General features: G+C 53.2%; 1 protein-coding gene across 1 annotated transcript in view; it reads right to left on the reverse strand.

The window, feature by feature from the left end:
• The window catches only part of DNAH17 (dynein axonemal heavy chain 17), a 118845-nt gene that overhangs the window by 26247 nt on the left and 66722 nt on the right, over positions 1-25876 (reverse strand). The window contains exons 52-70 of the mRNA XM_053570537.1: positions 25223-25387; positions 24851-25042; positions 22219-22485; positions 20788-20949; positions 19120-19353; positions 17091-17255; positions 16169-16264; positions 15837-16054; positions 13954-14161; positions 13558-13673; positions 11503-11695; positions 10267-10502; positions 9610-9732; positions 8260-8464; positions 7533-7697; positions 7175-7315; positions 6759-6929; positions 4276-4398; positions 3494-3687 (exon numbers count right to left, since the gene is read on the reverse strand). Coding sequence (XP_053426512.1) covers positions 3494-3687; positions 4276-4398; positions 6759-6929; positions 7175-7315; positions 7533-7697; positions 8260-8464; positions 9610-9732; positions 10267-10502; positions 11503-11695; positions 13558-13673; positions 13954-14161; positions 15837-16054; positions 16169-16264; positions 17091-17255; positions 19120-19353; positions 20788-20949; positions 22219-22485; positions 24851-25042; positions 25223-25387 — 3374 coding nt within the window. The remainder of the gene's footprint in view (positions 1-3493; positions 3688-4275; positions 4399-6758; positions 6930-7174; positions 7316-7532; positions 7698-8259; positions 8465-9609; positions 9733-10266; positions 10503-11502; positions 11696-13557; positions 13674-13953; positions 14162-15836; positions 16055-16168; positions 16265-17090; positions 17256-19119; positions 19354-20787; positions 20950-22218; positions 22486-24850; positions 25043-25222; positions 25388-25876) is intronic.

Raw genomic sequence — 25876 nt, forward strand, 5'->3', positions numbered from 1 at the left:
CATGCGATTCTCCTGTGTCTACCTCCCAAGTAGCTGAGACTCCAGGTGCCCGCCACAATGCCTGGCTATTTTTTGGTTGCGGCCATCATTGTTGTTTGGCGGGCCCAGGCTGGATTCGAACCCACCAGCTCAGGTGTATGTGGCTGGCACCTTAGCGGCTTGAGCCACAGGTGCCGAGCTTAGTTCATTGACATTTATTGAGAGGATTGGTAAGTGTGGTAGAGTTCTATTCGTGGTATTTGTGAAAGTCCTTTGTGCCACTGTGGAAGCTAAGTTTTGACCTTTAGCTTCTAGGTGTTTGCTTTGCTGGTGGTCCATTGTGATGGTCATTGTTGAGAATAGGTCTAAGTATTTCCTGTAGAGCTGGTCTTATTGTAGTGAATTTCCTCAGTGCTTGTGTATCCACAAAAGATTTGGTTTGTCTGTCAGTTTTGAAGCTTAGTTTAGCAGGATACAGAATTCTGGGCTGAAAATTGTTTTGTTTAAGAATGTTGAAGGTGGATGACCATGCTCTTCTGGCTTGGAAGGTTTCTGTTGAAAAGTCTGCTGTCATCCTAATGCCTCTGCCTCTGTAGGTCAGTTGGCACTTACTCCTGGCTGCTTGCAGAATTTTTTCTTTCATCTTGACTTTGGACAGGTTCATGACAATGTGTCGAGGCTCTGTTTGAGTTGAGATGACCCGGGGTTCAATGTCCTTCTGAAGGCAGTGTGTCAGGGTCTTTAGTGAAACTTGGGAAGTTTTCCTTTATGATTAGAGCTTCTGTTTCTTTGGGACAATCTTTTCCCCCTTCAGGAATTCCTATTATTTGAATGCTTCATGGAGTGTCGTAGTTCTCTAAGCACCTGCTTTGCTTTCTCTCTCTTCTTTTCTGCTTCCTTAACTTCCTTGAACTTGAAAACTTCATCCTCTACTCCGAGGTTCTTTCTTCTCCATTGTCTAACCTATTTTTTTTTTTTTTACTTTCTACTGCATCTTTACATTCCTTGATTGTCTCCTTCATTTCTTTCTTTCTTTTTTTTAGAGACAGAGTCTTACTTTATCGCCCTCGGTAGAGTGCTGTGGCATCACAGCTCACAGCAGCCTCCAGCTCTTGGGCTTAGGTGATTCTCTTGCCTCAGCCTCCTGAGTAGCTGGGACTACAGGCGCCCACCACAACGCCTGGCTTTTTTTTTGTGGCAGTTTTGCCAGGGCCGGGGCCAGATTTGAACCCATCACCCTTGGTATACAGGGCTGGTGCCCTACTCACTGAGCCACAGGCACCGCCCAGCTCCTTCATTTCTTTAAGTGCCGCCATATCCTTTCTATAGTTTATATATCTCTCATCTAATTTTTGATTCTGTCTTTCCATTTTCTTGTCCATTCCTTTTATTGTCTTAATCATCCGTATTTTAAATTCCCTTTCATTTATTATTTATAGATGGAGTCTTCTGTAGGAGGTGCCTCATGGTCCTTTGGAGGAGTTCCTCTGTTTTGGTTTTTCATGTTGCCCAAATTTTTCGGTTGGTTCCTCTTCATGTTCTTTCTTTTTTTCACCTCCTTGTCCTCTGTATTCCTTCTCACTTTCTCCTTTGCTTCAAATGACCTTATCTCAGAGCTTAGGTCTTGAAGTGGTCTCAGCCTGAGCAAAGTCTAACTCTTCCTCATGGCCAAATAAACAGCGACCTTCTCAGTATGGCTGCCTCGCCAGTCACCAAACCTATGGCAAATCCACTCCAGCTAGCATTCAAATCTGGTTGCTGTACACTGTTCAAGTCTGCCCACTCTTCCAAGCTTTCCACTCAACATGCAGCTTCCCCCCAAAAACTGAAAATTTCGTAAAGGCTTCCTCCTATCCTGGACCTCCATGGGGTGCCAGGTGCTGATTCCAGCCAGTCGCAATCACTTGCTTAATTCATCAGATTTCCACTGCTCTGGATCATACGTTGTATCCAGCTCACCACCTCCTCGCTGTGCTCCCTTGCTGTTCTCCCTGACTCTGGGTGAGGTCCCTGCACCAGGTATGGCTGGGTTTTCTCTTTTTCTCCAGTTGTTCTTGGAGAGCTCAGCTGAGCGATCCTTCTGGTCTGTCATCTTGCCCCCTGTGTGTGGTTTTTGTTGTTGTGGAGAGCCTGTTTGTCAGCTCACCCTCCGCCTTGGGCAGGCGAGCTCCTCTCCTCGCTTAGCTCCTGAGGTTGCTGGACGAGCACGGGCTAGCATAGGTGGGCGGCTCTGCTTGGGCATCTGGCACATGGGGCAGGCTTGGTCCATGTCAGCTGCTATTACTTGCTATTTAAATTTTCTTGCTTTTAAACTATACTCTCCCTGTGTGGTTAGGGTGATCATTCTGCTTTCCTCGGTAGCATAGAAATGGGTGTATTTCAGAGCTGAGGAACATGGCCTGAGCTTACCTGGTACTTGGGATCTTTCATGCCCCTGGAATGTGCACTAGTGCATCTGCAGTTGGTGGCTGTTTTCTTATTTTAGGTCACCAATATGCTGTCACACCTGCTAGCTCAGGAGACAGGGAGGCCATCTCATCTTCAGATGAGCCCTCTGATGCACGGTGAGTCTCGTGACCCAAGTATGCCCAACTTTCTCAGGCAGGTGGATGTGCCTTCCCCTTGGCCTTGCCCAAGCATCGCCCACCTGTCTTCCAGCACCAAGTCAGTCCAGGGTTCCTCCCCCCGCCACCCTGGCCACACTACTCTCCTGGGTCACGTCACGGTGACTTCTGGTTTCATTCATTGTCCCTCCCCCCAGGTCCCGTCCTTCATGATCCATGGAAAACAAAGTGAAACAGAAAAGTCTGAATAGCCAGTGTATGTGGTGTGAGTCAGGCCTGGGCTTTGTGGGGGAGGGAGAGGAATGGGGAAATTTGGCTGCTTTCAGGAAAGAAGCCAAACAAGCCGCAGATGCTCGGAGAGGACCCTGAGCTTTTCAGACTTCATGTGTGCAGGGGTTTCAGGCCTGAAGAAATCATGAGATTGCAACTCTTACAAAGTGGCCAAAACTGACACCCAGTCAATAGGAGATTGACTTTGAATCCTGCCACTGAGGGGCTGCAAGTCCTTGGGTATTGATGGTTTTGCCATTGTTTTCTCCCCAGAACTTCCTAAAAGGACCGGGCTTGTAGAGCCATTGTAGATATCAGTGCCCACACTTAGAATCACATTTTAAACCTAGGAAGCTTATGTGGGAGGCTCATTTTCCTGTCATGTATCGCGGGGCCCTCCTCACTCAGGCTGGCAGGGAGGGAGGGGTGTGCCGACCACACTCAGAAGCTGAGGGTTAAGGAGAATCAGGACTGGAGTCAGCAAAGGGGTTGGGGTCCCGACTGCTCCAAGGATCTGCGTGATGATGTAGCTTCTCTGAGCCTTGTTTCCTTGCTCTGTGAAACGGGGGCCAGAATGAGTTAGGCCTGACTCGATGCAGGGTGTCTGAGGGGGCCCCACTTGGGGCAGGCGTCTGACCGTCCGCCCCACCCTGCGCTATCTGTGGGTGCCCGGCACTCACTTGACGGCGTAAGTCATGCGGTCAGGCCGCATGCAGCGCACCATGCACAGCTTCTGCAGGGCTGTCTTGTTCTTCCACTCCTTTGGGAAAATCTCCTTTTCTGGGGCTTCTGACTCCACGAGCTTTTTCCACCGCTTGGCAGATCCTTCGATATCACTATCCAGGTTTTTGAATTCATCCATCTCCGAGAGGGCCTGTGGCAGATACAGCGCCGCTGTTGTCCCTGTTGCTGAAACCGTGTCCCTATGTGTCTGCCTCTGGCAGCCTGGGACAGCAGCTGGGAGCCTCCTTGGGAGGAATCTGATCTAGTGATGTGACCTTGCTTCCCATCTGTGGGGCATTGGAAGGGACTAGCGGCTGTTTCTCTAGTGGTCTCTGGAAATGGGACCATCCTGTCTCAGGGAACTACCCTCTTCAGGTCTTTTTAAAGGGAGCTTTTGAAACTGGAGGGTCCCTGGCTATGTGTGTCCAGGAACCTAAGGAATAGCCTTCACACTGTGCACTTGGCTGGCCCTGGGAGGAGAGGTCCCCGGCAAGGAGGGAGGGGACTGGGAGCTCATTGTATGCTGTCCTCAGGGGACCTAACAGATGTCACAATTGCATAGCAAAGCAGAGCTACCTGTGAGCTGACTGCCTGCCCATCCTGGTCTCTATCACTGTCTCTGGGGCCTCCTTGTTATGCTGAATTTTAGGGGCCTGTGGCACCTTATAACCTGGCCTTGTAAACATCCTCAGCGTTAGTCAGAAATAAAGTACATGGTGTTCAAAGTCTGAAGCCTGACCTTGATCCCGCCCCAGCCTTGGTTCTGCAGGAAGTCCACTGGCGACACGACCCCAGCCTTAAAAGGGAACCGCAGGAGGAAGTCCAGCTCCACTGGGTTCAGCTCTTTCTTCATGGATAAGACCTGAGGGCCAGAGGGACACACACTCAACACTGGCAGTCAGCAGCCCTTGACGTGAGCCCTCTGGCTGCCAGGGAGCGCACACTCCTTGCGCCCCGTGGACGAGCTGTCTTGCCCTTTTGTGTTGGGGCAAAGCTTTGTGTTCACTTTGTCTAACGTATAGTTTACCACTTTAACATATATATTTTTTTTTTTTGTAGAGACAGAGTCTCACTTTATGGCCCTCGGTAGAGTGCCATGGCCTCACACAGCTCGCAGCAACCTCCAACTCCTGGGCTTAAGCGATTCTCTTGCCTCAGCCTCCCCAGCAGCTGGGACCACAGGCGCCCGCCACAACGCCCGGCTATTTTTTGGTTGCAGTTTGGCCGGGGCTGGGTTTGAACCCGCCACCCTCGGTATATGGGGCCGGCGCCTTACCAACTGAGCCACAGGCACCGCCCCACTTTAACATATTAAAGTCTGTAATTCAGTGGTATTTCACACATTCACAATGGTGTGTAGCCACCCCCTCTTTAGCTCTAGAACTTTCTCACTACCCAGAAGGGAGACCCTCTCCGCTAAGCGCCATCCCCCTGTCCCCTGACAGCCACTCCTCTGCTGTCTCCGTGGATTTGCTGTCTGGACATTTCATATAAATGGACCCACGTGCTGTGTGCCGGCTGCATCTGGCTGCTGTCACTTATCAGACGTTCTGCGGTTCCACCATGTGTCTGAAGTTCATCCCTTTCTAAGGCCAAGTGGCACCCCACTGTGTTCCCTATACATCCGCCAACAGACGGATGGGTTGTTTAGGCCTTATGAGGCCTTGGCTGTTGGGAATGAAGCTACTGTGAATGTTGGTTTGCCAGAGTCTGTCTGGACACCTGTTTTTGCGTATTCTGGGTACATACCCAGCAGTGGAGTGCCAGGCCGTGCTATACCCTCTTGTACATGTGGGTGCCACCCTCTGGACCTCCAGCAGGCAGGGCTGGCTGTGCTGGGCAGCTAGCAAGGCGCTCTCTGTCCAGATGGGTTGACAGGCACTGCCATGCCTCACTCAAGTGCCAGAGTCAGACTTTTTCTTTTGATGATGTAATATGTTCTCTGGGCCTGAGAAGAATGCTTTCTTCCCTGGAAGATGACAGGGATTCCCGGGGAAGTTTTCTCAGCAGGGAGAAGAACCCATCATGTACCTCTGTGACCCAGAGGTTCAGATGTGAAGGAAACCTCCTTAATTTGGACTGCATTGATTCAAAGTTGGAGTTGGGGGATGGGTGCGGTGGCTCACCGCAGTCTGAGAGGCTGAGCTGGGTGGATCACCTGAACTCAGGAGTTCCAGATCAGCCTAAGCAAGAGTGATACCCCATCTCTACTAAAAATAGAACAACTAGCCAGATGTTGTGATGGGCACCTATAGTCTCAGTTTCTCAGGAGGCTGAGGCCAGATGATTGCTCAAGTCCAGGAGTTTGAGGTTGCTGTGAGCTATGATACTATAACACTCTATCTAGGGCGACAGAGTGAGACTCTTGTTTCAAAAAACAAAAAACCCCACAAAAGTTGGAGTTTGGATTGAAACCCAAGTTTACATTGATGCCAGAGCATTTCCAGCCATACTAGTGAACAGCATTGCAGAAGTTTGAGCTGTGGTCTGAATGTTTCCTTCAAAAACCTTGTGTCAGACATGCCAGCAGCACTGGAATGTGACGCCTGATGATTCGTGATTAGGCTGGGATAGCAGAGTGGAAGGATTTGTTATAAGAGCGGGTGCCAGGCCCCTCTTGTGATCTCTCGCCCCCTCTAGCCTTCCCCACGGGATGCTGCAGCAGGAAGGCCCTCACCAGATGCCTGCACCTTGGTGCGGGGTTTCCCAGCCTCCAGAACCATGACAAATACATTCCTATAAATGGCCTAGTCTTAGGAGTTTTGTTACAGCAGCACAAAACAGACTGAGACCGGCTGTTTAATCAAGTTAATGGAACGCAGCTCTAAATGTTCCAGCAGGACTGTATAATCAAGGAGGAATATTGGTTCACTGATACGTGTACTGCTCAGGAAATATATCTCAGCATGCACAGTGGAATGCAGGATTCATTACTCAGCACAAAAGGACATTTCTTTGTAAAATTCTCTTCAACTGACGCCCGCTGGCAGTAGCTGCCACTGGAGCACCTGCCTGCTCCCCTTACACACCCTGCGGTGAGCCCCGGCATGTTCCATGGCAGGCACCTCACACTCCGTAGTTTGTCTGGAGTCTTGTTGAAATGCAGATCTGGGCTCTCCAGGTCTGTGTGAGGCCTGAGAATCTGCATTTCCAACGAGTTGTTGGGGACACTGGCACCACCGGGCCATGGACCACACTTTGAATATCCAGGCTGGACGTTACCTGAAATGCAACTTGTGCCAGAAAAATGAGTTTGTCTCGCTCGAAGAGCCCCCGGGCGGTGTACATGTAGACAGAGTAGGTGATCTCGTCGGTCAAGTTGACCACGCGCTGTTTCACCTCGTCAGCAGGAGCCGTCTTCTGGATAGCTTTCTCAAACACCACGTTGAAGGCCTGGAGAAGCGGCCACCAAGCTGCCACTGCCTGGCCTGCGGTGGCCTCTGGCTGGTTTTGATTGTGTGTGTGTGGATATTTTCTGGGGGCATCGGGAACAGCAGGGTACAGGGACCCTCCCCAGGGGAACTGGTGCGGCATGATCTGGAGTTTTGGCCTCCTTGTCCCTGCCTGAAGCCTTGGCCTGGTGCTGCCCAAAGGCCTATGGGCACCAGGCCCAGCTCCAGAGCCCAGACACAGCCCACCTTGAGTGAGAACTGGTAGATGGGGTTGATTTTGTTGAGGTCGTTGAGGATGAAGTACAGCAGGGACGCCCTCTCTGCAGCAGGGCGGTAGCTCTCTCTTGCCTCGTTGATCTTAACTTCTGTGATCTTTGCTTCTTGCACCTCAAAAGAAACAAAAGGGGAGTGAATGAAGCCAGCAGGTGGACAATGCCACGCGCAGGTGGCCCAGGCCTATCCACTGCCCCCGGCTCCACTGGAAGCCACCACAGAGGGCTCTCAATAGACGGCGAGTGCTGGGAAGAGCCCACACCCCTTGGCCCTGCTGCCCACCTCCCTTGTGCTCCACCTGGGTCTCAAGGGTGTAGCCTCAGCATCTTACCTTCTCCTCAATCTCGCTGGCTGTGTGTTTGGTGGTCTCCAGATTCTCCACCAAGGCAGTGTCTCCCAGAAAGTTCCCCGATGCAGCTGACAGACGGGCCAGGAGAGAATCTTCCAGCTCTTTCAGAACAATCTTAAATTCATTTTGAGACTTGGTGAGGTTAGCCTGCAGGGGAAGCAGAGTCAGTGGCTGCATGGCCTGGCTGTGGCTTGGCTCAGCCACAGCCGTGGAAACTAATGAGAGAAGTAATGCCAAGCACAGCAGGAAGCTGCAGGAGCCCCCAGAGTCTGGAGGGGCCCTGCTCCCCGCCTCCTGGCTTCTTGTCATGGAGACTGTGGGGAAGGATGGGGAGGCATGTGGGCCTGGGCATCCTCCTCTGAGCCCACATGTGTGGCCAAGACAGAGCCAGGGATGTGGCCGGTTCACCGCATGTCGGCCAGACCTTCTCACGGGGCAGCACTTTGGAGCTTCAAGTCTCTGAAACCCTCTGTGACTCCTGTTCTGTAAGTCAGGTAGTTGTTTGTTTAGAATTAAATTTGGGAGCTGGATGAGGAGACAGCAGAGAAGTTGAGGTGACCCATGTGTTGCATGAGAAGGTGTGACTCGGTAGGACAAGCTCAGGCACACCTCAGAGGGAAGCAGCGAGACCCAGGGGGCTGACAGCTGCTCACAGGGACTTTGACGGAGACCCACGGGCCCTACCTTCTGGGGGACCCAACATCGTTACCTTCAGCTGTTCTAGATCTGGGCGCTCTTTGGCCACCACAGCAGCCAAGAGCTGGTCCTCAAGGCCATCCCTGGTGACCAGGAAGTTGATGAGGGTGCACTGCGCCTGCATCTCGGGCTTGTAGTGTGGGTTGAAGTACTTAGTGTGCAGGATCAGGCGGAAGTTGGGGTGGTACTCCACCTCCTTGTCACCAATCTTAATGTACCTGAATAGTGGGGACAGGATTAGAGGGGCTTCGCTGGCCCACCGACAAACAGGCAACATAGGCCAGTTTGGCCCTCGTTCAGGGCAGTTCCAGGCCAGGCTGCTGTCTTGAAGCTCCGGGTCACTGGAAGACACGGTGGCTCTCCTGTCTGTCCCTCCTCTTCAGCCCCTGACGCACGCCCTTCTTGAAAAGCTTCTCTCCTTGCCTCTGGGCAGTTTGGTCTTACCAGGCTGAGCTCACTTGGGAGCCTGGGCAGAAGTGCTCACAACACCAGGAGGTCCCTCAGGTGGAAGCCCAGGCCTCCTGCTCCACCGGGGGGCATCCCTTGTCTCTGGGGATGTGCTCTCCCTGGCTTCTGGTTGGGCTGACTTTAGGGGTCCCTGCCTGACCTCAGTCCTGGGCACCTGCACTCATTCCACCTTGCTCAGGGCCTAGGACACCAGCATGTTCACTTGCCGCCTCTGCTCTGGGTCCCTGCATTCCTGTCTGCACTCATAGGCGGCGTCTGCCCACTCTGACCTTCCCTTTTTAAAGTTAACTCTTTGCATATTAAGGAGTAAATTGCATCAGCTGACGAGAGATAAGACATGGTGCAGCTGTACAATGGTACATTATTCTGCCGTAAAAATGAACGATGTGCTGGCACCTCAGAAACTTTGTGCCAAGTGCAGAGAGCCAGGCGCAGAGCAGCCCGTCCTGCGCAGTCTGTTCACCTGAGACAGCCAGGGCCCGGGAGGGAGGGCGAGAGCTGTGCTTAGTGGGTGGGATCTCGGTGGGGAGAATGTCTCTCTGCAGGACACCGTGAGTATCCCAAATGCTCCTGTGTGGAACACTTAACATTCTTAATTTCACATTGCAGCAATTTCATCTGAATTTTAAAGAGGTAATGTAGTACTGGGATTGGCAAAATGCATAAAAACAGAAAGGAGGAAACGTCGCCATTCAGGAGCTCTGTCTGGAGGTGACTGCCCCACACCCGACTCCCACTCTCTGTCCACCGTCACACCCGTCAGCACTTTGTCAAGGCTGCTGCTTCCCAGGGAAGTGAAGGCAATTCTGGGCATTTCTCCCTGAATACATTTGAAGTTTTCCCCACTGAAGGTATTTAGCCGGATTCACCCTCAGAGGTGGAGACAACTACTCACTTTCCCTTCTTGATGGTGTTCCTGCCCAGCAGGGGATCCAGCACGGGCTCCACCGTCTCGCTAATGTTCTCAATGAGCAGAGTGTCCCCTTCTGAAATGGCCCGCTCAATGATGTCGAGGTAGCTGTGGGCACAGTGAGGAGCCACTCACTGGGAGGGCCTAGTGCGGGCCGGCAGGCACCCTGAGAGCCCGGGCTGTTGCCTGAACAGCTCGCCCTTTTCCTGAAAAGAGCGAAGGGCTTCTGTGTAAGGACCCCCGTGGTCTGCTGGGCATGGAGGTGAAAACAGGAACAGCCCTGAACTGCTTCCCAAACACTCTCACGTCCGCCTTGCCTCTTGTTTCCCATGCAACCAGGCAGGGCACCTGCTGTGCCCGTGTTGTTACGGCCCTTGTGATGAGAAACCAAACCACATGGGACCCAGAGCCTCCCAGCCTGCGAGTGCCAAGCTGCATGCAAACCCAGGCGGTGAGCCTGGGCCTGGTCTTCCCTGAAGGAGCAATAGGTAATAGATGTGTTGTGGGGTGTAAGTTTAATTTTTTACTACTGGTACTGTTTCCTAAGGCCAGATATTTAAACCTGTGGGCTGTGCTTGCAGTTAACGATATACCCTGCCAGTTAACAAGTGTGAAGTGCTCAGGCTGTGCAGCCTCACGCACCTCTTCTGTCCCAGGCGGATGGCTTTCAGTTCATTCCCATATTTGTTTTTGATCCACTTGATCCCTTGAAGCTGGGCGTCCACGATCAGGGGCCAGCGCTCCGTGTTGCACAGGATGGTGGCGTTCTCAGTGGACATGCGGTCGCTGGGGAGGCCCTGGTTGTTCCAAGAGGCCACATCCGCATCGTCGGTCAGCAGGCTCAAGGGGTCTAGGCCTTCGGTGATCGGGATGGGGACCTAGGAGGAAAGGCACGGGCTTTCTTAGAAACAGCACCCCCCCACCCCCCATGGCTGCATGTTCTTTTTTTTTTTCTTTTTCCTGCCTCAGGTTTATTTGTACAAATAGCACAGGAGGACCCCAGCCCCACGCAGACAGCAGCCCAGAGGTCACACCAGTCCTTTTGTCTTCGTGATGGCAGAGGCCTCTACATGGTAGATGCCTCTACTCTGCAGCCTTCGTGGGGGCCTGGGCACCTTTGGGAGCCTGAGGTGGAACTGAAGCTGGAGCTGCAGGTGAAGCTGCAGATTGGGCCTTGGTTTGAGCCTTGGCCTTGGCCTTTGGCTCGCGGAGCCTGAGACCCTTGGCAAAACGTGCATGAGCTCACTTCCCAAGCTGGGTGTGGGCAGTGTAGGCAAGTCGACTGAGTTTGTGGCTGGCACCCTTTGGCATCTTGGTCTGAATCTCCTTGGCTTTTACCAGGAGGGCCTGGACAGCTTCAGCACGTGCACTTGTGGCCTGCACCTTCTTCAGGCCCTTCTTGTTGTGCTGCTTGGCAAAGCGCATGTTCCTCAGGACCTTGGGACCTGCCCCCTTGAGAGAGTCAGATCTTTGTGATCAGGTTTCTTGATGCCACTTTTGGGACTGGTTGTGTGTGGTGTGGTTCTTGGACTTGGCCATGTCTGCACCCAGGCAAGGCTGCTCTCCCCCATAAAGTCCTAGTTCTTCCCCTGCTGTCCATCCGCTCCTTGGGGACCTAGGAACAGCGCCCCACCCCGCAGCGTCTGCTCCCCACATCCACACAGCTGGTCTCGCTGCTGTGGTTCTGTGGTTCTGCTGCAGTTAGACGTGGACTGGCTGAGTGGCCTGAGTGAAGAGGCCATTCACCTTGTTCTGGATGGAGCAGCTCTGTGCCTCGGGGTGGAGGGCCCTCAGCGCCAGCAGCACTGGACCAGGTTCCAAACCCCACGTGGGCCAGAACCTCAGCCAGGTGCTGTCTGCTGGATCTGTACTTCTTACCTTCAAGTGATTGACATAAGGGATCCAGAATTTCTCCATCAGTTCATTTCGGTATTTCTTAGTGAAGTAGCCCACATAGGAGACGAAGGCAGAGATGAGCAGGACGTCCCCGCACAGCGTGATGCCCTGGCTTTTGAAGTTCTCCACCGATTCAGCCCAGCGGACGTTCTCTGAGGCTAGTCCACCCACCAGCCTGGAACAGGAACAGGAGAAGATAAAGTGCATTTGCCCAGAGAGAGGATCAGATGAGACCAGTCCTCCACCTTTAAATGACTTCAGAATTTCTTGGAGTCATTTAAGAGCTTCTCTGGATCTTTAGAGTTTCACATTTGTACTTGGCTCAGTGGCTCAATGGTGAAAATGCTTTTGGGGAGCTTTGGAGAAACAAAAGTAATGATTTTGGAGGCCCGTGGGAATGTGGCATTCCCAGGTCACGTGTGCATCTGTGTTGATGACACCCTGTCTCTGCTGACAGTATGTGACCTTTCCCCCCATGCTGCTGCTGCCTGGACACCACTGAGCACATGCGTGGCCAGCAGGTGCTGGAACTCACGAGGGGACCATGGTGGCCCCAGGATGATGTGCATGCAGAGGCCCCTGGCCCTGTGAGGAGTGGAGACTTCAGGGTGTGCACTGCTGCTCAGGCCACCAGTTTGAGGACTGTCCCTGACCTATATGGCACACACTGTGACGTATTTGTTGAAAGTCTAGTTTGCCCAGTTAGGCCCACTGAGGTCCATCTGAGCAGCCCTTGCTTGTCCGTGGCCTAGAGACCATGTTGCTTTTCTTGGCACATAAGGTTAAATCCCTCAGGCCCATGACAGGGGGGATGTGCACACCACCCTGGGGGCCTCTCCTGGGGTCCCCACGTCATGCTGACCACTGACTAATCACTGGCAGCCAACCCACAGGGAAGGAAGAGATATAGCCAGCTGGGCCCTCGGACTGAGTCTGCCTGGCGCACACTTGTGGGAATGGGAGAGGGAGGTTCCAAAGCTTCAGCAGCCTTGAGCCCCCCACGGCTCCTGGGCGGGGGCCAGTGTGCACTGAGATTCGGTCTTGGGCTCACCGTGAGAACAAGATGTAAAGTATCTGACTGATAATTTTTATCTTGATCAGATGCTGAATGATACTATTTTGGCTATTTGGGGTTAAGATATATATAATTAAAATTAATTTGAGGCCTGGTACGGTGGCTGACACTTGTAATTCCAGCACTCTGGGAGGCCGAGGCAGGTGGATTGCGTGAGCTCAGGAGTTTGAGACCAATCTGAATAAGAGCGAGACCTACTCACATCTCTAACTAAAAATAGAAAACTAGACAGGCATTGTGGTGGGTGCCTGTAGTCCCAGCTACTGGGAGGCTGAGGCAAGAGAATTGCTTAAACCCAAGAGTTTGAGGTTGCTGTGAGCTATGATACCACGGCACTCTACCGAGGGCAACATAGACACTGTCTCAAAAAAAAAAAAAAAGCTGGGCATTGGGTGGGCACCTGTAGTCCCAGCTACTTGGGAGGCTAAGGCAAGAGGATGGGTTGAGCCCAGGAGTTTGAGGTTGCTGTGAGCTGTGACGCCATAGGACTCTACCAGAGGTGACAGAGTGAGACTGTCTCAAAACAAATTTTTTTTTACCTGTTTTTTTGTACTTTTTAAACTGGCTGCTGGAAGAGTTAAAATGGCAGATGTGGGCTACATTCTACTCTTAGCAGGTGCACTGCGCTGGATCCCAACCCCCCGAGAGACACGGTAAAGCAGGTATGTGCTGGTGTGCAGTGACCTGGGAGCTTGCACCCTATGCCATGTTGTGGCTGACAGTGGGTTGTCTCAAAGTGCTGCCCGGGGGTAAGGCCCTTGGGACATGCTGTCCTAGGCAGGTCTGGGTTGTTGAGAGAGGCTGTGTTCTCTGCAGGTGTCTGAGTGCACAGGAGACAAGGTTTGAGCTCAAAAAGTGAAGCTGCAGTGTGACTCCCTCGTCCTCCTCTGGAGGCTGCAGCGTGGGCTTGTGCCTTCCAGTGGGTCCAGGGGGCAGGAGAAGGGGAGGGGAGGAGCCACTACCTGTTGGCCAGAGAGATAACCCTATTTGTGGTGTCGGCCTCTTGCTGACACTTGATTTTCTCAGCTGTCGCTTTCTCAAAGGCCGACGTTAGGTTGTTCAGGTTGGCGTTGAGTTCCTGGGGAGACAAGTTGGAAAGGTCCTGGGATATCAGTACCAGGCTCTCCTAGCACCCACCAGGTGGCAGGTGGGGAGCCAGGGGTGAGCACAGGCTGCCCAGGAAGATCAGGAGCCCTGGGAGCGTGAGGGCCAAGTGGCCCTCGAGTGACCTGGCCCATCTTCTGCCTGTGTTCTCTTGTGCTGATGAACAATTCATGACACGGCCTGTGCCAGCCCACTTTAAATGGGAATATTGATTGGCATCATGAGCAAGTGGTCGAGAAGGAGACCGTGCTTACGGCAATCTTGTTTTTGATCCGGGACAGCTTCTCCTGCGCCTCTGCCAGCTCTGCATTAGCCTCCTCCAGGGCCAGCCTCTTGGGGGCCACGTCACAGTAGACCTCATAGAAGCGGACGATGTTGATGCACCAGGAGCACAGGCCTGCAGCGGCCGTGGACTTGGAGCGGATAAACTCAGGGTCGAAGGTTGGGTTGCCTTGGTAAGGCCTGCCAGGGGAACCCAGACAGTCAGAGTTGTCACCCTGGGGACGTGTGCCCAGAGAGGCTGGGTGTGTCCCCCACAGCTGCGATGCGGCAGTGGTCCACTCTGTCCCTCCCAGTGCCCCAGCGGCATCTCCCGATTTCCCAGGATGGGCACCCGGAAACTAAAATGACAAGGTTATAGTGAGGAGCTGGCGTTGCAGGTGCGACTCTTGGGGGGAATGCTACAGTGACCCAGAAGAATGCCCATCTGCGTAGTTTAGACTCTTTGGAAACTAGTATGTTAAAAATGATGATAACATCATTAAATATGTTAAACTGGTCTGCAGAAAGAAATCTGAATGGATAAATGAAAATATTAGTTGAAAAGCAATTTCAATTTAGGTTGGGAGAGCAGCTGCTGTTTCTCACTTTGATTTGTGCTATACCTTGTTTATTTAATATTAGAATGAGTTTGCATCCTCTAAACATGCACCAAACAGTATGGGATGGTGGCAGCCTTTGCTGGGTGACAAGAAGAAGGCATTCATCAAGGTACAGAAACAGCCTAAATGTTCAACAAAGCAGGAAGTTAGGTATGCTATGGTTGCCCCAGGCAGATGAGATCATGTGCCAGGGCAGGCTGATGAACTACGTCCACCTGGGTAAAGTGGTTTCTGTCAATGTTACATGAAAAATAAAAGAACAAATAATTGTGTATTTACAGTGTTACTTCAATGATGAAAAAACTTTTAGGAAAAAGACTGAAGGTAAATACACCAGATGCTGACAGTGCCCCCCAGGGGTCTGGGAGCCTTGTCTTTATTTCTTCTCTCTACTTCACACTGTGCTGTGTCTGCCAAATGTCTCTCATAGTCCAACCTTCTTTCTCCCTGGCGGAGCTGGGACCTCCAGGGACCTCAGCTTTGGTCTCTGGGCTCAGGAGGTGTGGCCGCCTTCCTCAGTGGGGGTTGGGGACCCTGAAATTGGGCTTCCCAGGGATGGCAGCAGGGAGCCCATGGGGTGGGAGATGGGCCTGGAGCACTTACAGAGGGGAGACCTCATGACACTGTGGGTAAAAAGTGGACTCCTTGTGACACCCTTCCCATGTGTCACGGCCCACCCCCGAGGGAGCCCCCGCCAACCCTAGGGGGGACCCTCCCATATACAGGACCTTTGTACTCCCATGAGAAGGCGGAGAGGGGTCCCACAGAGCCTCACTGTGTGCGTGTGGACATGGGAGCACACTGTATGTGCATGCACACACACATCACATCCATGCATACGTGTGTGGGGCACCCATCTGTGCAGCCAGCTGCAGTAGACCTAGCTGGCCTCTGTCAAGGACCAACATCTCTAAGGGAAGTGTTTATTGAGTGTCAGCATGGCCTGAGGTTGTCCTGTGGCCATGCTGTCCCTGCATGTCAGCTGTGTGCTTTTGCCCTGGGTGCCGTGGTGGGAGGGCCTTCCGAGATCCTGAGCCCCAGGAGCCTGGACACCCCACGCCAACTAGGTGCAGACAGGTTTGTCCAGAAGGTAGCCCCCGTCTTTGGGGCTCCACTGTGCTTCACTGAGCCCTGTCCAAATCCCAACAAGCACACGCCTATGGGCTGTATTCCTGGGAGAAGGTTCTGGACTTCGTGGGGCCTTAATTGGACGAGGAATTGGAGGGAGCCTAACATGCCTGACCAGGCCAACTCACTTAAATGCTTTCAGGCAGGCCTCGGGGATGTGCTCCTTGTCAAACTTCTTCAGTGAGTCCAGGAAGGTGTCCACTTTGCCCATCATGATCTTCGCAGCCTTCCAGCTCTTGTCCTTGGGGATCTTGCCCCCGGGTGCCGTCAGGATCATGACAGCGGCCGTGACATTGACCACGGCATCCGGGGGGGACCCAAAGGACTTCAGCTCCGTCAGATTGTTCTGCAAACAGCAGACAGGAGGGGTTAGCACAGGCAGTGACCCTAAGAAAGCCCCTTACCGCGACAGTGAAGGCCGTGTCCTCTCCACTCCCCTCCCTTTCCATTCCCTCTGGACCTTGTTCAGAGTGTCCAGCGCTTCCTGTGCGGCCAGCAGAGCTGGTTCTGCTTTGGCTAGGTCCGTCTCACAAGCCTTTTGTTTCTCAGTGACATTCTGCAAGGAAGCCAGACAGGCTTGTCATCTGTCTCCAGGACCCCTCAGGTCTGAGCTCCGAGATGGGGCTGCGTGTCCTGCTGACCTGCTGGCTTGCACCTTCCCTGACAGCCCCTTGAGTGTGCTCGGCTACTGCATCTGGAACCCACCTCTGCCCCCAGTCCAGCCCTGGGATCTTGGAATGGGAACTCTTCCTCCTACTGGCTGGGGTCACCCAGACCACCCTTGGCCTGGAGAGCTTATTGTCTGTGGGACCATCATGTAGGTCCCCGAGAAGGTACATCTCAAAGAGTGAGAAATAAGGACGTTTTCATCCATCGGCTCATTCATTTACTTGCTCTAGTCACCAGACACTCTGAATTTAAACTACCACCAGACATGGGCAGAGGACAGAGCCCTACAGGGAGGGGAGACAGAGGAACAAACGACACTGTGGTCCTTCAGGTCCCAAGGTGATGGGGACGCTTCTCCTGTGCCATGGTTCTCAGCCTCCGCCACCCACCAGAACCAGCGAGGATCCCCCCCAGGCCAGTGATAACCTGACCTCTGGGGGTCCCGAAGCGGCAAGTCTAGTCTGAGCACCAAGGCCCCAGGCAGTCTTCTCAGCCTAACAGACACTGGTATCTGGTTAAAATGCCCAGAGCTGGCTGGGGCCTGAGGCCTGCTTCCACTGCTGTGCCTGGGGGCTGCACTTTCAGGAGTCTCACAGTGGTTGGCATTTCTCCAGGGAAAGCCAACTCTGAGCTGGGGCCCTGTCCCAGGGAGATATGCCCTCCTGCTGGGGTTCCGGGGGTTGGGAAACTCGCCTTGCGAGGCCTGCGCCCACCTTGTTGATGACCTCGACCTTCACTTCCTCTTCATCAGCGATGGCTTTCTCTTTGCTGACCTTCTCCGTCTCCACGCCCACCACCTGGATCAGCTTGTCTGCATTCTCGTTCTTTTGCTTGAGCTCAGCTTCCTGAATGGCCAGCTTGGCCTTTAGGTCGTCCACCTGGGAACGGAGAGGCCGAGGGCAGGCAGGATGGCAGGCCATTCCCAAGTCTTTTCAATAACTCTACGGGAGTGTTTATTAATTGTCAACTGCGCACAGGGTCATGAGCATCAGACACATTCCTGGAACTCAGAGGGGTTGGCGGGCCAGGTGAATAGACAGAAAAATGCCACCTGAGTCACAGTGCTGAGGAGTTTGGGAGGCCAAGGGGTGTTCTGGGCTGGTGGGAGAGTGACAGGGAAAGCCTGGGGACTGGGGTCCAAAGACTCCCCTGAAGCAAGCATGAGGCCCCAGCTTGTGCACAACTGAGGCCGGGACTATTTTAGGAGACATTTAAAGCCAGGCAGGACACTTAAAAATTAATACAGTGTGAAGGAAAGGACAGAGGGAGCTTTCTGAGCAGGGCACCAGGTGTGAACAGCATTTAAGAATGGATGTTGGGCGGCGCTTGTGGCTCCGTCGGTAAGGCGCCGGCCCCACATACCGAGGGTGGCGGGTTCAAACCCGGCCCCGGCCAAACTGCAACCAAAAAATAGCCGGGCGTTGTGGCGGGTGCCTGTAGTCCCAGCTACTTGGGAGGCTGAGGCAAGAGAATCGCTTAAGCCCAGGAGTTGGAGGTTGCTGTGAGCTGTGTGAGGCATGGCACTCTACCGAGGGCCATAAAGTGAGAATCTGTCTCTACAAAAAAAAGAATGGATGTTGGCGGGAGTGATGGCTCATGCCTGTAAGTCTAGCATTCTGGGAGTCCAAGGCAGGTGGATTGCTTAAGCACAGGAGTTAGACACCAGCCCAAGCAAGAGGGAGACCCCATCTCTACTAAATATACAAAAATTAGGGCATGTGTGATGGCTCACACCTGTAATCCCAGCACTTGGGAGGCCAAGATGGGTGGAATGCCTGAACTCACAGGTTTGAGACCAGCCAGCATGAGACCTCGTCTCTAAATATAGCCTGGAGTTGTGGCAGGTGCCTGTAGTCCCAGCTACTTGGGAGGCTGAGGCAAGAGAATTGCTTGAGCCCAAGAGTTTGAGGTTGCCATGAGCTACGATGCCATAGCACTCTACCAAGACAAAATGAGACCCTATCTCAAATTAAAAAATAAAAGAAAAAGAAAAATTAGCGTTGGCACCCGTAGCTCAGTGAGTAGGGTGCCAGCCACATACACGGAGCCTGGCAGGTTCGAGCCTGGCGAGTTCAAGCCTTGCCCAGGCCTGCTAAAACAACAATGACAACTGCAAGAACAACAAAAATAGCCAGGCATTATGGCGGGCACCTGTAGTCCCAGCTACTCAGGAGGCTAAAGTAGGAAAATTGCTTAAGCCCAAGAGTTTGAGGTTGCTGTGAGCTGTGATGGCCATAGCACTCTACTGAGGGCGACATAGTGAGACTCTGTCTCAAAAAAAAAAAAAGAGTAATCCCAGCTACTTGGGAGGCTGAGGCAGGAGGATTGCTTTGAACCCAGGAGTTTGAGGTTTCTGTGAGCTGTGGTGCCACTGCACTCTACCAGGGGGGACAGAGTGAGACTGTCTTAAAAAAAAAAAAAGAATGGATGTGCTTTCACTGGCTGTGTGAACTTGATAACCAGTCTCATGGGCAGGCACGGCACCGTCATCACCTTGCCAAGTGCCCTGTATGAGATCTAAATGAAGCAATTCCAGTCTGTTCTTAAGTATCAGGACACGCCAGCAGCTCTGCCGGGTCTAGGAGTTCATGTTCTTGGGGACAGGAATCACCTTACTTACTTAAACTCATCTTATTTCATGCTCAGCCCCACATGTGACCGTCCCCAGAGGAGCCTGTGTCAGCCATGGCACCGTGAGGCCTGTGGGGATGGCGCAGGGTGGGCAATGGCCACCTCTCCTACCTGGGAAGCTGTGCTCTGCAGCTTCATCAGCCCGTTCTCCAGCCTCTCAATTTTCGCAACAAGTTCCATCCTCTTCTTGGCCAGCAGGTTCTGGTACAGTTTGATCTGCTCCAGGAAGGTTTTGGGGGTGGTGTAGTTGTAGCGCCTCTCGGTAGCCAGGTATATCTTGGACATGTCGTTGACAGTGGTGTGCACGTAGGCCATGAAGAGGCTGATGGAAGCCTTGACTTCCCGCTGCAAAGGTGAGGTGACACGGTCAGCCCCCGGACCCCATCCCTGCAAGACCCCCTTGTTGCTGGGGTCCTGGCCTGGCTCTCTAAGAGACCCCAGGAACGTGGAGGCTGCTGCCAGCCGCGGCAAGTCAGGAGGTGGGATCCTGGACGTCGTGTTCCAAGGCCTCGGCCCTTCCACTTCAAAGGAGGCTCAGGGAGGAATGCCTTCCCCGGGCGGTCAGGGGCTTTGTGCACAAAAGGGTTTAGCTCAGTGCCTGGGACACAGCAGAGATCGTCATTCTCTCTGATGCATATCTGCGAAAGTGCAGGTCTGAGAATGTTTTCACACCCCTGGGAACTAAGCAGCCGTGTCGGGTCCGGGACTCAGCACCTCTTTCCTGGCCCTCTGGGCCTGCCCTTCCACCTGAAGATGGGCACTGGATGCTTTGCCCCAGAAATTGTCCAAGATGTATTAATTTTGATTCAGGGCTGTATCAAAATTGATTAATCTGTATACCACACACACTTCAGCAGTCTGCAGTGGCCCTCGTGGCTGGCTGTGGGGCCATTCTCCTAGCAAGCTCCTAGAAGCATAAACCTCCAACCAGAAGACCTCTGAGCTTCAGGGCTGCTGGGAGCAGCCCATCACTAATGCCAGGCAGAGTCTGTTCCCCATCTTTAAAAACTAGGGAAAAAAGCTAATTTCAGGGTTTCACTGTCCTGTTTAACAACCGAACATGCTCTCAGAATAAGACTCAGTGGGAAAGCGAGGCTCATGGGGCTGCTCCCTCCACAGTGTTGACACGGCGGGTCGGGGGCTAATGAGCTCCTCACACCGAGCTGGGCACCCCTCGCAGACAGTTAATGCGCACCGAGCTGGGCGCCCCTCGCAGACAGTGAATGTGCACCGAGCTGGGCGCCCCTCGCAGACAGTGAATGCGCACCGAGCTGGGCGCCCCTCGCAGACAGTGAATGCGCACCGAGCTGGGCGCCCTGCAAGGCGGTGTCACTTGCCATGCTCCTAGAAGGACTGGGCTGAGCCACTGGAGCCTGAGGCTGGAGGTAACAACGTGCCCTGTATACCCTTATCAGAGTGAGCAAAGGCTCTGCAGCCGGCCAGGCCCCCAGGGCCAGGCCCCGTGGCCCCATCTGTCCCTGGGCAGATTATATCAATTCCCAGGAGTCCCTGCCACAGTCGGGGAGGGCTCATTGGAAAGGCTCTCCCTGCCCTTCCCGTGGCGGGGAATGGAATACAGCAGCCCATCTTTGTTCACCATTTTGATGTTTTGTTCATAAATTTTGTTACATTAATTTTGATTTTTAAATGATTACATTAAAACATCACTTCCCTCGATCCCTGAGGCTTTTGGTGCCCCCTTAAATGGCGTGCTCAAGGCTCTGCTCCCCCAGTTCTCCCTAGTCAGAGAGCAGCTCCCCTCCTTGTCCAGAGACTCACCGGGATCCCCTCAGTCTCCTCTAGGAAGCGGGCACTGACAGACACCAGGGCGTCTTCTGGCCACTCGTGGAACCAGTTGATGGCCGTGCAGTTGACCACCGCAGGGAACTTCCTTGCTCGCACACGCAGGACAGAGCCCACGGGGGAGAAACACAGAATCACCTGGGTGGGGAGACACAGATGGGCTGCTCTCTGGGGACGGCAGTGCCAGGGCCACATCTGTCCCCATTGCAGAAAGCACATCCAGAGAGCAAAGGGCTCTTCAGGGCTCGTCCCCTGGTTCTGGTCCGAAGGGTGTTGCAGTGGACAAGTGCGCATCTGACCTTACAACCTTAGCCAGGTGGTGATCACTTCCCGCAAACTGCCCCACCCAAGGCTGGAGTGGGGATCAATCGTACTGGGGCAGCGAGGCCCAGGAACAGAGAGAGCTGCAGGCTCTTCTGGTATCCACAGGAATGGTTCCCAGAGACACAGAGCCTCCTCCAAGCCCCAATGCCCAGAGTCCCAGCTAAGGGACAGACAGTCTGGGCCCCCAGCTGGAGAAGAGCTGCCCTGGGGTCTCTCTCGATGGATTGGGACCTCCCTGCTCATGGAACCGCAGCCTCCCACCCCCTCCTCCTCCTTTGGTCCTGTCTGTCATGGTTCAGACAGGCTGGCAGTGGCCATTGATGGCAACAGGTCAGTGCTCAGCTGACCTTGCAGCTCTCACTAGAGACGTGAGGGTAACAGAAATAAAAAATAGGTTTAACAACTATTTGCAGAGCACTTATATTGTATTAGGTGTTTCAAGTAAGACTATTTAAAGTGCATGGGGGGGGGCTCAGTGCCTGTTGCTCAGTGGTTGGAGCGCCGGCCACATGCACTGGGGCTAGTGGGTTCAAACCTGGCCTGGGCCTGCTAAACAACAATGACAACAACAGCAAAAAAAATAGCCGGGCGTTGTGGCAGGTGCTTGTAGTCTAAGCTACTTGGGAGGCTGAGGCAAAGAGAATTGCTTAAGCCCAAGACTTTGAAGTTGCTGTGAGCTGTGACAACACAGCACTCTACCGAGGGTGATGCAGTAAAACTCTGTCTCAAAAAAAGTGCACGGGGGGTGTGCATAGGTTACATGCAAATACTGTACCACTGCCATACCAGGGGCTACACATCCGCAGGCTTTGGTATCCAAAGGGCCCTGGAGCCAGCCCCCCCCACCAGGTCACCAAGGTATGATGTAAAATCCTGTAGCCCCTCAGTGTATATCTGATGACGCATCTCCAGGCTCCAGGCCCTCAGGCAGCCCCCACCCCACCTCCAGCCTGCGCCTCTCCACAGGTTTTCACACCCAGTGAAGGACGGTCCCTTGACCCTACACAAGTAAAGACCAGAGTCCTGTGGGCAGCGGGGGGCACCGCACTGGGCTCCAGCCACCCTGCTGCACGAGGGTCCCACCTTGAGCTGTCGGCGCACTTTTTCAATGAAGAATTTCCAGCATGTTTCCCGCGTGTCGTTCAGGCCAAGGGACTTGACCTGCGGGCGCATGGAGGAGATGATGTTCTCCAGCTCCTCATCCGTGAACAGCCCAGGGATCTCCCCAGAGGCCAGCAGGTCATTGATCAGCACCAGAAACTGCTCCTCGGCCACCTGGGAGTCTGTCATCAGGAACACCGAGGGTACATTCTTCACGGCAGACTTGATGTACTGAGCAGCGAGGTCAAGCTGGACAGAACAAGGACACTCTCAGCAGGGTCTCTACAAGGAGACGGACGCTTGGACGTCTCTTAGCCACCAGGGATGGGACACCTGGGGCCGGCTTTGTAAGAAGTGTGCGGGGCCGTAGGAGGAGGTCTGAGAGCTCGAGTGGGGCACCCAGGCTCACCGCAACCCAGGGGACAGCCCACATGTCAAAATCTGTGCAGTGCAGGATCATTCAGCTGTAAAAGGGAAGCAGCTTCTGACACCTGCCACCAAACGGATAACGCTCACAGACACTGCACCCACTGGAAAGACAGGCACCAAATGATTCCGCTTATCCGAGGTCCCTGGAGTAGCCACGTTCATAGGGAAAGAAGGGGGAACAGGGGCCAGTGGCTGGGGAGGGCTGTGGGGAGCTGTCATTAATGAGCACAGAGTTTCAGTTTGGGAAGCTGAGAAAGTTCTGGAGGTAGATGGTGGTGGGATTGTACAGCGTGAATGTGTCGAATGCCTCGGAGCTGTAAAAAATGGTTAAGATGGTGGATTTTAGGTTAGGTGTGTTTTACTGCACATACACAAAAGGAAAAAAAAGAAACCTTCACGTGGAAACCCTGAAAGAGGCCCCTTGGTGGGCTCAGGCTGGGGACAGCACTGGAAAGTTGCAAGTCCTTGGGTCTCACTCAGGCGGCTCCTGGTAGGATTTAAAGGAGTGACTGGAAAAAAGGACTGTTTTATCCACATCAGTCTCACTGTGTTGCCCTCAGTAGAGTGCTGTGGCGTCACAGCTCACAGCAACTTCTTGGGCTTAAGTGATTCTCTTGCTTCAGCCTCCCAAGTAGCTGGGACTACAGGTGCCCGCCACAATGCCTGGCTATTTTTTGGTTGTAGTTGTCATTGTTATTTGGCAGACCCAGACTGGATTCGAACCTGCCAGCTCTGGTGTATGTGGCTGGTGCCTTAGCCACTTGAGCTACAGGCACCGAGCCACACCTGGCTATTTTTTGTTGCAATTGTCATTGTTATTTAGCTGGCCCAGGCTGGTTCGAACCCACCAGCTTCAGTGTATGTGGGCAGAACCATAACCACTGTGCTTACGGGTGCCGAGCCTGGACAAAAGGACTTTACAGTGATCTTGGAAGAAAGAAATGAAGTAACATGTTACAAAGCAATAGCAATAGCTGCTATTTTTGACAAATATGCCAGCTTACATGTTTATACACATTAAGAAATGTCTGCCAGGCTCCCATCATTCAAGTATTAATGTGAATTTCCAAGGTTTTCATGATTTGTCTCTCTGTAGACTTCCGTACTTATTTAAAAGGCTTTAAAATATGTTCACTATAGGCAACCCAAATGGCTTAGTTCTATCCTCTGGAAGGAAGGCTGACTCCCCAAAATCTCTGTTTGGAGAGAACATCACCAAGGTTCCTCTTTTGGAGTTGACTGGGGGTAAAGCAAGCCCCAAAGTTCATATATTGTGATAAGCTAAAACTAGTGGGGGGACAGTCTGAGTCTACAGAAGCACAGGCCCCAGGCACAGTGACATGTGTCTAAATTTAGCCTTATCATCCCTGCAGATGCGTCTCAAGCTCACCCAAGGAAGCAGGAAGGATAGCACTGGCTTCCAGGAGGCTGAACTCTGTTTTTTTTTTTTTTTGCATTTTTTGGCTGGGGCTGGTTTTGAACCCGCCACCTCCAGTATATGGGGCCGGCGCCCTACTCCTTTGAGCCACAGGCGCCACCCAGGAGGCTGAACTCTTGACAGGGCTCCAGATAAAGCCACCTGGCCAGTGATCACCTCCCTGCGGGCTGTGTGCTGCAGGGACAGTCTGCGTAGGGCTGTCCTCGGGTCTGGCATTGTCCTAGCCCCACAGAAGCAGCCCCGGCACCAGTACAGAGAAACATGATTTTGTAGCGTGGGCCAATCAATTTCTGGCCTAATCTCAAGCACTGCGATGATTTGTTTTGGGCTAATAGTGTTTGACTAGCTTGCCATTCCCTGGGAGAGCAAATTTTCAGGAAAAAGAAATCAATGAAAAGCCTCAGAAGTGTGCCTTGGGCATGGGAGACCTGTTTACACTAATGTTTATTTAATTCAAAATGGAGCTGTCCAAAATCATGTAGCTCCATACCCAGTGGTGGCTCTTGATTATTCAGTCACCCTCTAGTGACTGAGGGCAGGAATTGAGTCCCTTTGCTTTATGACCAAGCCTGACTTTCTGGACTCAGAGCCGACTGGGCATGTGCACTAGCCTCTACTTTCCAGGATACAAGCCTTTTAGATAAAGGATTCTCTGGGCTGGGGGTCCTTGTTTTGCAAGAGGGAGGGATGGAATTTTTCTCCACTTGCCGTCCCCAAAGGGCAGCTCCTGGAACAGTAACCTCTCACCTTGAGGTCGGGGATCCCATATCCTTTCTTGAGGGTGATCTGAAACACGTCCAGGGCACTGATGTACGCCGCCAGGCGAGACAGGCTCTGCTTACCGCTGCCACCCACCCCTACCAGCAGGGCATTCCCCCGGGGAGACTCCAGGATGCGATTAATCCTACAGATGTGAGCCACCGCGTCTTCAAACAGCACCTGCAGAGACCCGAGAGAAGCCTCAACCTCACAGCACATGGGCTCTCCTCCATCAGCAGCACGGACTCTGGCCACGCTGGGATTGGGGGTCGGTCATACAGCTCCAGAGAACACCCTGCAGTTGTTATGACGGACCTCCGTCCAGGTCCGTTGCACCTGCTGTCAGCTTGGCACACTCACCAAATTCATGACTGCATTCACTTCATTGTAACTGTCTAGGGCGTCTACTAGTAGCTTGTTCAGATGCGCCATGTCAGTTACTGCAAGGTATCTGGAATCTCCGATCCCTTGAGCAAAATGGCAGAAGATATTTGGTTTGGCAAATAAGAGTTCATCACCAAGATCCTAGAAAACAAAAGGATGATACTTCTATTTTTTGCCATGATGACTACACAGATAATTAATAGCAGCCCAGTACCTTCCAAGGTGGCCTCAGAGGTCCCTCGGATGCCAGGCCAACTCTTCAGGGGCCCAAACCACTGCTGCCATGGGTCCAGCAAAGCACTGGGCAAAATCCTGTGCGGGACGTTCCATCCCACCATATCAGGAACACAGCCCTGAGAATGGTCCCACCAGAACACACAGGACTCACCAGCAAGGCACCTGGCACTCAGCAGGGCCTTCCCCACCCCGGTGGGCAGAGGGAGCTCAGCCCCCCGACCTCCTGCGCAGCCAGTCCCTGCCCACTCAGCTCCATAGCCACACGATGGAGTCCTCAAGGGGAACCTAATGTGGGTCCTCTCACCCCGGCCAAGGCGCTTCCAAGAGAGGGGGAGTTCCCATCAGCCCTGGATACTCTTCCCTTTGGGAGCCTTTCTGGGATCAGGACAGGAA

This window comes from Nycticebus coucang, chromosome 18 (assembly GCF_027406575.1).
Source record: "Nycticebus coucang isolate mNycCou1 chromosome 18, mNycCou1.pri, whole genome shotgun sequence".
Lineage (NCBI taxonomy): Eukaryota > Metazoa > Chordata > Mammalia > Primates > Lorisidae > Nycticebus > Nycticebus coucang.